The sequence below is a fragment of the Molossus molossus genome, unplaced genomic scaffold (genome assembly GCF_014108415.1).
Source record: "Molossus molossus isolate mMolMol1 unplaced genomic scaffold, mMolMol1.p scaffold_m16_p_20, whole genome shotgun sequence".
Classification (NCBI taxonomy): domain Eukaryota; kingdom Metazoa; phylum Chordata; class Mammalia; order Chiroptera; family Molossidae; genus Molossus; species Molossus molossus.
Window position 1 is genome coordinate 20,181,372 of NW_023425356.1, and position 11,957 is coordinate 20,193,328.

The 11,957-nt window shown below is 39.1% G+C and overlaps 1 protein-coding gene across 1 annotated transcript; it reads left to right on the plus strand.

Moving 5' to 3' along the window:
- Positions 1-8,937: 8,937 nt before the first annotated feature.
- Positions 8,938-11,643, plus strand: TCHHL1 (trichohyalin like 1). Its single transcript, XM_036273238.1, has 2 exons — positions 8,938-9,075; positions 9,775-11,643. The coding sequence occupies exons 1-2, from the start codon at positions 8,938-8,940 to the stop codon at positions 11,641-11,643; spliced, it is 2,007 nt and encodes a 668-aa protein (XP_036129131.1).
- The last annotated feature ends 314 nt before the right edge of the window (positions 11,644-11,957 follow it).

The window sequence follows — 11,957 nt, forward strand, 5'->3', positions numbered from 1 at the left end:
TACTGGAAGTCCTAGCCAGAGCAATGAGGCAAGGAAAAAAAAAAGAACAGTCAGTTGAGAATAAAGAAGTAAAATTGTCACTTTTTGCAGATCACATTATTTTATGTAGAGAAAATTCTAAAGACTCCACCAAAAAAATGATTAGAAACAATAAATAAATACAGTGAAGTTACAGGATGCAAAATGCATTATGTTCATATGTGCTAACAGTGAAATGTCAGGAAAAAATAAATAAAACAATTCCATTTCTAATTGCAACAAAAAGGTAAAATACATAGGAATAAACTTAGTAAAGGAAGCAAAATATTTAGAACTACAACACTTTGTTGAAAGAAATGGAAGGATACACAAATAATTGCAAAGACATTCCATGTTCATGAATTGGAAGAATCAACACTGTTAAAAATGACCACATTACTTAAAGCAATATACAAATTTAATGCAATTCCCATCAAAATCCCAATGGCATTTTTCACAGAAATAAAACACACTCAAAAAGTATCAAATTTGTGTGGAACACAAAAGACCTTGCATAGCCAAAACAATCCTGAGGGGAAAAAAGAACAAAACCAAAGGTATCACACTCCCTGACTTCAAATTGTATACTACAAAGCCACAGACCAATAGAACAGAATTCAGAACCCAGAAATAAACCTACATGTATATGGACAACTGATTTTTTATACAGAAGCCAAAAACATACAATGAAGAAAGGAAAGCCTCTTCAATAAATGGTGTTGGTAAAATTGGAAAGCCACATGCAAAAAAACTGAAACAATAAAATACAAAGAAAAAAAATATAGGCACTATACCTATAGACCTTGGTCTCAAAGAAGTTTTTAAGAACTTGACCCCAAAAGCAAGGGAAGTAAAAGCAAAAATAAATAGATGGGACTGCCTCAAACTGAAAAGTTTCTGCACAGCAAAAGAAACCATCCACAAAACAAAAAGACAACCAACTAAATGAGAGAAGATATTTGCAAACAATAGCTCTAATCAGGAGCTAATATCCAAAACACATAAAGAACTCATATAACTCAACAACAACAACAAAACAATCCGATTTCATATAGGCAGAGGACCTGAACAGACACTTCTCCTAAGAAGACATACAAGTGGCCAACACATATATGAAAAGATGCTCAACTTCACTAACTATAAAGGAAATGCATATCAAAACCACAATGAGATACCACCTTATACCTGTTAGGATGGCTATTATCAACAAGACAAGAAATAACACCTCTGGAAAGGATGTGGAGGAATAGGAACCCTCACATACACTGCTGGTGGGAATGTAAATTGGAACAGCCACTAATGAAAATAGTATGGAGGTTTCTCAAACAATTAAAAATAGAGCTATCATATGACCCAGCAATCCCTCTTCTGGGTATCTTCCCCCCAAAAAATGAAAATATTTATTCACAAAGATAAATGTGCCCCTATGTTCATTGCAGCACATTTATGGTAGCCAAGACATGGAAACAACTTGTGTCCTTTGGAAAATGATGGGGTAAAAAAGATGTGGTACATATATACAATGGAATACCACTCAGCCTTAAGAAAGAATGATATACTGCCATTTGAGACACCATGAATGGATCTTGAGAGTATCATACTAAGCAAAATAAGTCAGACAGAGCCACGGCCCATTTGGCTTGGCAATTAGAGCGTCAGCCTGTGGACCAAAGGGTCGTGGGTTCAATTCCAGTCAAGGGCATGTACCTTGGTTGTGGTTCAGTACCCAGCCCTCGTGGAGGTTGTGCAGGAGGGAACCTGTTGATGTGTTTCTCTCACAGTGGTGTTTCTCTCCCTCTCTCCCTCTTTCTTTGTCTCTCTCTTCCTCCCACTCTATCTGAAGATAAATGGAAAAATATCCTCGGGTGAGGATTTAAAAAAAATAAAATAAATAAGTCAGACAGAAAAGAACAAGAGCCATATGATTTTACTCATATATGGAATATAAAACAGAAATCAACAAATGAACAAACAAAACAAATAAACTCACAAAGACAACAATATAAAGGTTACCAAAGGGAAGGGAGAATGGAGGAGAAGATGAAGAAGGCAAAGGTGGTTAAATACATGGTGATGGAGGGAGACTAGATTATGGGTGGTGTGCACACAATGCAATTGCAGATTGTGTATGATAGAGTTGTACACTTGAAACTTATATAATGTTATTAACCAATATCACACCAATAAATTTAATTTAAAAATAACCAAGTGTCCTGCCTCACATTTTTTAACCCCAGTTTCATTCATCAGAGCAAAAACTTTCTTTAAAACTTTCTTTATTCTTTTGCTAGTAAGCTCTGGTAGTAAAATTTATCAATTTTAAATGATACCTCCACTCTGACAAGTGAAGATTTAAATCACTTACATTACTTCTCTTCTCCCTTTTACAGTGTTTAATATTTTCATTATTCTAATCTGTTATCTTTCTAACTCTGAAATTAAGAAAGAAAACCTCAACTAAAATTGGAATTTGGAAATCCTGTAGAAGGAGCTCTCATACTTCACTACTTCTAGTTAATCACCCCAAACAGGACGGAACTATCTTGCATCTCCAACAGGAAGATGTATCTACTTCACCATCCTGGCAGGAGGAAAGATTTTCTTCCTGCCCAGCAACAAGTGCAGCCAATGGAAAACATCACAGCTCAGTCAATTAGAAGCCATTGTCACTCAGAAGTCCCACTTTCTGCCAATGAACTTTCTTTCTTTCTTTCTTTCTTTCTTTCTTTCTTTCTTTCTTTCTTTCTTTCTTTCTTTCTTTCTTTCTTTCTTTCTTTCTTTTTTTTTTTGTCTATAAAAGCTTCCCATTTTGGGCCCTAGCTGGATAGCCCAGTTGGTTAGAGTGTCATCTTGATGTGCCAAGGTTGTGTATTGAATACCTGGTCAGGGCACATACGAGAACCAACAAATGAGTGCATAAATAAGTGGAACAACAACAAATCAACGTTTCTCTCTCTCTCACCAAGAAATTAAAAAAAAAAATTAGTGTTTTTTTTTAAAAGCCTCCCATTTTATATAACTCCTCAGAGTATCTCTCTGTTTGCTGCATGAGATGCTGCTCAATTTGTGAATTGTTTAATAAAGCCAGTTAGCTCTTCAAATTTACTCTTAAGTATATTTATATTAAGTATATTAAATAAGTATAGTTAGCATAATATACCTTCTTTTTCTTTTCCCATCAACTTTTGACAGTGTCACTTGCACTTTTATATTTCCAATCACAATCAAGTATACCATGCTTTTTACATGGACAGACTCTAATACTTGGACCAATAAATGTCTTTATTGTTATGTTAGGCACAAAGACATGGAAGCAAGATTGCCTGAGAGTAAAAAGTGAGTTTACCATTTACAAGTTTTGTAGATTTTGAGAGTTCGTTGTTGTTCTTTTAATTATATTGCTTTATTTTTTATTTTAGGGGCTATCTTTAATCTAAAAATACTTTTTTATTCTCTGGTTTTTGTTCTCTGATTGCTCTTTAGAGCATTCTGTTCTTGTTTTGGAGTATATTAATTAGAGTTTTTACTTCTCTTCTACCTCCTGAATTATATCTATTTCTTCTGGAGTCAGTTTGTCTGTTTATCTCGTTCTTTCTCTTTCATGCTGCTCATTTATTTATATGCCTAAATATTCTTAGTTGCCTCTTTATAACAATAAAAACTTGAGTTTCTTCTGATTTGCATAAATAAGTCTGCTTTCACACCAACTTTCTTCCCTAAATGGGAACTTTGACAGGATTGAGAAGCCTGTCAATTTGCAAGGAAATAGCTGTCAGGCTGCAGACCTGCTCTCTCCCCAACCCACTCACAGCTCCACATGGAGAGGGTTTTCTTGGAGCATTAACATCTATACTAGATGTCTTATTAGTCAAAGAACATCAACAGAGCACCTACTATAATCCAGATACTCTTACAGCTTTTGAGAATAAAGTAGAAATAAGATACACAATCCTACCCACAATTATTTTACATTTAGCATTTATAGAAAGTTTGTTCAATTTTTTAGGGAAAGCTATTGGATTTTTATTAGGAAGATTAGGCAATAGATGTCTATGCTCTGTGCTCTAAAGTAGAGGAAGAAGATGGGAATGACCACTGAGACAGAAGTTATTTACACAAACTTTAAATTGACCTCCGTTTAAAGCCCCACTGCTCACTCCCAACTCCATTATACCTGCTAATTATGAATTCCAGCTTCTCCAAGTTCTGAAGGCCAGATGTGCCTTCACCTCTGCCACTCCCTCATAACACTGTCTGGGCTGTGTCTTTCTGCACTATTTTCTATCATAAACATTCTACCATTCACTTTTCTACTTCCATAAATTTATTGAAACTCAGTTGTTATTCTCCCTCGGTTCTGCTCATAATTATAATGTAGTTTTTCTTTTTGAATATTTTTTTTTTATTTTAGAGGATTTCAGGAGGGATGTTTAGAATATAGAGCTGTTTGACCCATCATCATCCAAAATAAACTCCTACTACTCTTATGATAAGAAAAATAATGAAATCATAACTATAAACTAAAGCTTTTTTGCTCATCAAGTTTTCCATTATTATACAATATCATTAAAAATTGCTTTATTGCCCTGGCCAGTTTGGCTCAGCGGTTAGAGCGTCGGCCTGTGGTCTGGAAAGTCCCGGGTTCGGTTCCTGCTAAGGGCATGTACCTCGGTTGCAGTTTGTCCCCTGCCCTAGTTGGGTTGTGCGGGTGGCAGCCACTCAATGTGTACCTTTCACGTCAATGTTTCTCTCTCTCTCTCTCTCCCACTCTATCTGGAAAAAAAAAAAGGAAAGAAAATTGCTTTATTATCCATCTTTTCCAAAGTATAGGTTTTATTTAGAGCCTTCATTCACTACTTCAGTTTACCTTTGAAGAAAAACTGGTTCTTAAACATAGTTCTATATAAATAAACTTCTTTTCACCATGCCTTGTCTTCATTATCCCTATATGAAATGAGAGAGAGAAGACATCCAAAGGAACTATTAGAGAGATATTTTTGGAAAAAGAACAAAGGGCAATCAGGATCTTTTTTTGGTAACGGTAGAGCTGTTTGTGATTTATTGTTCAGCAGTCTAAATAATTTTTAAATAGTAAGTAGAAAGCCATCTCCTTTCTCTTTCTGCCATATCTTTGAGTCATTGTCTATTCAGAAATATGGGTATTAGTTAAACAGTCTTGAGTAAAGTATGAGTATTAGTTAAACAGTCTTGAGTAAACACTGAAAAAATAGAAATGCCTGTAAAAGGGTAAGGAGCCAGCCCTTACATTGTTCAAAGACAGGCAAGATCCAGTCTTGACACTCTAAATAGAAACTATAACCTAAATCCACAGACGTGTAGAGTTGGGAGAGTTCTGTGCCTTTCATTGTAAGCCACTTCAGCCTTACCTCTTCCTGTGACAGGACTTCTCCTATAACCTAGCCAATGGATTGTGAGTCAGCCTCCTTTTGAACAGTGCTAGTGACATGGATCTGTCTCATTACTGTAGGAGCAAACTATACCATTGTCAGACAACTCTACTCTTTAAAACATTCTTAATAAGAATTAAAGTTTACTTTCTAGAAAATTACAACCATTAATTCTAGCTCTGTCCTCTGGCATTACACAGAATAAGGAACTCAAGATAATGGAGGGACCATGGGCTCACAGACATATATTCTTGAGACATTTCAATTCTGAATACTGGCTTTGCCATTTACTGGATACATGACCATAGATAAGTTATATAACAGCTAAGAGTCTTCCTTATTTGTTAAAAGAGGATAACTACCTAAATGGGACTACGGACATTAAATAAGACAGCCCATGTAAGCTCCTGACATGTTGTAAGTGTTGAGTGCTCCTTTCTCATCTTATCCATTTCTCATCCCCATGAAAACCCTTCAAATATTTTAAAACACTGTTATGTCTTCTCTAAGTCTTTCTTTTCCAGTCAGCCTTGAACATACTCAGTTTCCTTCAGTCATTTCCCAAGAAACTGGCCTGTGAGTGTAGTGCAGGGAGATATAACACACTCAACTTGAAATATCCCAGTGCCTGATATAGAGTCTGAGAAATAGCTGGTTCTCAGGGGATGTTGATTGATTAGAATTAAAATGACCTTCAGCCTGGCTGGTGTGGCTCACTGGTTGAGCATCAACCCATGCACCAAGAGGTTGCCAGTTCGATTCCTGGTCAGGGCACATGCCCAGGTTGTGGGCCCAATCCCCAGTGAGGGGCATGCAGGAGGCAGCCAATCAGTGTTCTGTCTCATTGATGTTTCTATCTCTCCCGCTCCCTTCCTCTCTCTATAAATCAATAAAGAAAAAATATTTAAAAATAAAATGACCTTCATATGCCAATCTCAACTCTCAGGAGAAGTCTTCCTTTTAGGGGCATGCTGAGAATTTTTTTATAGGTAGAAACTATCAATGTGGATTTCTGCACCACCACCCCATTCAGTTTCTTTATACTTGCCTTGATTATCAGCAAGATCTAACAAGTTTCTGATCAATATCAATGGTTTCCTTAGTCTCAGTTTTCTCATATAATTACCCCCATCCCCACCCTTCCTTTATCTTGGTCTGTCTTTTTTTTTTATCCTCACCCGAGGACACTTTTTCATTCTTTGTTCAGATAGAGCAGGAGGGAGAGAGAGAGAGACAGAAACATCGATGTGAAAGGGACACATCGAATGGCTGCCACCCGCACGACCAACCAGGGCCGGGGACAAACTGCAACCGAGGTACATGTCCTTAGCGGGAACCGAACCCGGGTCTGTCCGGACCGCAGGTCGACGCTCTAACCGCTGAGCCAAACCGGCCAGGGCTTGGTCTGTCTTTTACATTTGTTTTCATAGATCTATTTTTTACATCCTTTTACAAGCTGACAAGAATGCTTTAAAACATACTTCATTCTCTTTTTAAAAAAGAAACTGATTCTAATTCTCTGGTTAATTATATATTCTCTACTGAGGAACTCAGTTCTAGGAGGAAATAAAAACATTTGCTAGTTTAGCATCTCAGGCTCACTCCTACCTGTCCTCAACTTGCTGGTCTTCTTTTCCCCTTTACAGAAAGAACACAGTAATATTGATGCTCATTTCTAAGCTCCTTGGATTATAAAAGTGCCTTTAAAGAACAGATATTGCCCTGGCCAGTTTGACTCAGTGGTTAGAGCGTTGGCCGGTGGACCAGAGAGTCCCAGGTTCGGTTCCCACTAAGGGCATGTACCTCGGTTGCAGTTCATCCTCTGGGCTGGTTGGGGTCATGTGGGTGGCAACCAGTCGATGTGTCTCTCTCACGTCAATGTTTCTCTCTCTCTCTCTCCCTCCCTCCCTTTCTCCCTCCCACTCTATCTGAAGATAAATGCATAAATGTCCTCGGGAAAGGATAAAAAAAAAAAAGAACAGATATCAATCACATTTTTAAATATAGCACATCTAAGGTAAGCAAGGTTCTGCACACCCAGCAAGAGATTTTTTTTCCTTAACTGTCGCTCTAGGCCAGGAGAGCAGCAGAGCACTGAAACACCTGAATCAACCGGTATCTCCACTTTTGTCACATGGCTAAATGGGGACTCTATTTTTAAACACATGATTGACACCATCTGTCTGGGCTGGGTCAATACAGTCCATCTTGTGAGTAGAAAGAGGAATCAGATAACTCCTGAGATTCTAGCCAGCCCTATGATTTGTCAAACAAAAATATAATTGTATCCTTAGGTTTAAAAAAAAAAAAAAGCCAACCCCACCCCAAAGATCCCTCAAAACTATAACCTGCAAAAGTCAGTAAATTAACCAAGATACCCCTTCCCCTTCCTTTGGATGAGTCTGAAGCCAAGACTTAACTGAAGCTGCCTAAAGAAGGAAATAAAAGGAAGACAAGCTGGCAGAGGAGAAAGAGGGGAGACTGGGTTTGGTGATGATGAATCAGGGCATTAGACCCAGAGGGTGTCTCCTTCTGAACTGTGCAATTAGAGACTCAATAAAAGGTTTCAGTACCTACCATCAGCTCACAACCAGCTCTCTCACATCCCACCTGTTCTCACTCGCGAACAAGGTAAGTCTCAATGAGTATCTGCTTGCGCATACTTAGGATCTTGGCTGCTGTTTTGCTTCTATGAGAGATTATATAAGGATATCAGAAGAAATACTCTAAGTCAACCACTATTGATGATACTAAATTGAGAGTTCCAGAACTGCTTTGATCATTTTCTTTTCTTTTCTTTTTTAATATATTGTTTGTATGACATAGGCATGAATACTACTTAACAAGACACAGGCTCAGACCTATATTAAAATAAAAATACAGAGTTATTTAAATGATGGGTATTGACTAGGGATTCAGGACTCTATTTATTTTACCAGTAAGTTCACTGAGCCATGTCTTCTTGATTTAAAAAAAAAAAAAAAAAAGTTGCTTTGGCCTGTATACATAGTGTTGATTTTCTTGCCCTTACTTCTCTTTCCTCTACAAGCTTTCCTAACTTGAAAAGTTACACTTCCCTAAGCAGAGGAGTTAAACTGAGCCAAGATGGGAGAAGAACAGGTGGGGCTATTCAGATGGGGCTGGAAGGATTGGTCTCACTCTGTTGGTTTTATTTGTATATTTTAGTACTTACATTTGAGTTTTTTTCCACCCTCCTTTTGCAATAAAGCTTTCTCTGAACATATAAGTGTTGTTTATTAAAGGATAGGGTGAAGTGTCTCTTCTAAAACTTGCCTGTGCTAGATCTGATCTCGCCACATTATCTGATGCAAAACTAAATCACCCCTAAAGTTCAAATACAATATTTTAAGATACAGAATAGAGCAGATAATACCAGTGAAGCTGGGAGAAAGTCAGAAAGAAGGATAATCTTATTATCTCTTCCCTGAAGGACCCCTCCTGGGAAATGAGCTTTGTTTGTCCTTTCTCAGAGTCTCCTGAGTTTGTCCAGATGCCTCAGTTCCTGGAAGATGTCCTCTGTGTGATCGAGGCATTCCACAAGTATGCCAGGGAAGATGGTGATGAGGCAACATTGACATGCGGAGAGCTGAAACAGCTCATCCAGGGCGAGTTTGGGGACATTCTTCAGGTAAGGTGCTCACAGAGCTGTACAAATCCTTCTCCACTTACCCTTTCTCCATAATCCAACCAGATGGGTAAAAGTGATCCCTGTCTGTTCTACACCTGGCTACCAGCTCTCAGCACTCACTGCCTTTTGAACAACAATTTTTTCAGTCTCAGCTCCCTAGTCTGTGCAATTGCTTAGCCAACATTATAGAGAAAAATGAGGTTTTCCTAACTATAACTATTGCTTCTGCAAAGTAGGCTTTTGAGAGGAGTCATGAACCAGTACACATCTAAATGCAATTCATTAGTGACATAAATGCTTCTTCTTACCCATTACTCTGTCATGAAGAATGAAATCCAGAATCACAGAATTCTTACTGTTGCCCTGGCCAGTGTTGCTAAGTGTTTAGAGTGTCGGCCTGTACATCAAACGGTCACAGGTTCGATTCCCAGTCAAGGACATGTACCTGGGTTATAGATTCAATCCCTGGCCCTGGTCAGAGCACATTTGAGAGGCAACCAATCAAAGTGTCTCTCTCACATTGATGTTTCTTCATACACACACACACACCCTTCCTTCCACTCTCTAAAAATTAATGGAAAAAGAATTCTTACTGTTTGGGAAAATTTTACAAGTGCCTGAAGAATAGGGTGACATGTAGACATTCAAGACACTTGACCCCTTGTAAATAAGCTGATTTCTCACTGTGTTCTCATGCAGCCATGTGTCATTCATGCTGTGGAGAGAAACTTGAATCTTCTGGCTATTGACAGTGATGGCACCATCAGTTTTGATGAATTTGTTCTTACAATCTTCAACTTGTTGAACCTTCATTATCTTGACCTACAATCATTACTAAATTCAAGACCAAGACAAGTGTCTAAACCAGAAGAGAAACCAGGTGATATGGATCTCCAGGCAGCCAGCAGAACTGGCCAGTGGCCAAAGGGGACTCCACCCACTCAAGGTAAAGTAGTGCTTTCTTCGGGAATAGTGTCATCAGCTCAGCTCAGCCCTAAGGAAAGAGGACACAAGAGGGTGGAACCACAGGAAGACATCAAGACTCACAAACTGCCAGGAGAAGAGTCTGGGCACAATGACTCTAAGAACCAACACCTGGAAGGAGGTGAGCAGAGTCAGGAAGTGACCCAAGGTGTATCAGCAACAGGAGACAAAGGGGCCCAAATTGAGACAAATAAGCCAACAGCAGGATCAGAACAGACTGGCAGTCCCACAAAGGGGGAAGAGGGACAGGATAAGGAGATTCCCAGGGAAGGGGATAAACCAGCCAGGGAGCAAATTGACACTAAGACAAGAGATCAGATTGAAGAACAGGAAGGAAACTTGGGAACCCAAAGTTCTCCATCAGAAGAAACAACACAGAGGCCACCTGAAGATCGGAGAGTTGCAGCAGAAAAGGTTAAGGAACACTCTAATACACCAGAACAGCCTCTACAAGGAAAAGATAAACCGAGTTCAGGATGCACAGACCTGCCAGAACAATCTGCTGCCCAGAAACCATTTCAGACACAGAAATCAACTGATCCCCAGGATGACAGAAAAGCTGAGACTCAAGAGTCGGGAAACAGTGCTGACAGGACACCATCTGAGACAAAGAACTTAGCTGAACCCAAAGGTAATGGTAGAACACCTGAGAACCAAGAACCCCCAGCACAAGAAAAAGAACATGAAACAAACAACTTGCCAGTCCAAGGTGATAGCAGAAATATTTCAGAAATACCTGATGTTAAAACTGAAAAGAAAGAGCAGGGAGATCCTGAGGCCCACGATACAGTAAGGCAGGAAGAAAGTGAGAGAAAGACTCAGCCACCAGCCCTGGAAGATAAAGCACAGGATGGTAAGTATCAGGAACTCCAGCAATCATCAAATGAAAGGGATGCTGAAGAAAGTTCTAAGACACAAGAGTTACGCTCAGATGGAGGAGATCAGAATCATCCTGAAATTGAAGGAGCAGTCACCCCAGGAGAAGAGGCAAGACACGCTGAGGAAGGACTTGTGAGCAGCAAAAATGCCCCTGCAGCAGGAAGGAAACCAGGAGCAAGAGAAAGAATATGGAAATTGTCACCACTTGAGAACCAGTCTGGAGGAGAAAATAAGAGGGTCACCAAGACTCATGACAAGCCAGTCAAGGAGGATGATAGTTACCAGGAGGAAGATGATGAGCCAACAGTCACACAGAATGATAAAGGGTCTTCTGAAACCCCCAACAGACTGACTCCAGACGGTGGTGACAGCAGCTCAGAGGCAAGTGATCTGCCTATGCAAGGGGATTCCCAGAGTCAAGTAGACTCACTCAGAGAGTTTGTGCAAGGAAGTCACAATAATAACCCAGACACCCAGAAACAGGTAGCACTGGGTGAGATAAACAAAACTCAGGAGGCAGTCAGAGGAGATGCTGAGCAGCTCACAGAGGAACAGGAACAGCCTGATGGAGAAGAGCACACAATTTGGGGCTCAGGGACCAAAGAACCAGGTCCAGCTGTGGAGCCCAATGGAACTTCGTATGTCTCAACGTGTCCCAAACTTCTTTCCTTTTGGTCATCCTCAACACATTCAGATGCAGATTAATAATCCTTTAAATACCCTTTCTAAATTTTTATAAGAGAAATAATAAAGTATTCTGCAGTGGGAGCTACCACCAAAGAAATGTCACACCAAACAAACATCCTACCATATGATGCTACTGCGAAGCGCTAAAATGGACTTTCTCAAGAGACAATTTATCACAATTTACTTGTCACTAAAAATGGAAAAATCTCTTTCACATTTTTAACACATACCAATTTCTTCAATTGACTCATTGGCTTTTTATAATGTGGCAATAGGAAGTATGTGACTCTGCAATTTTATATTATAATCATAAAATAGCATTAATTCATGGT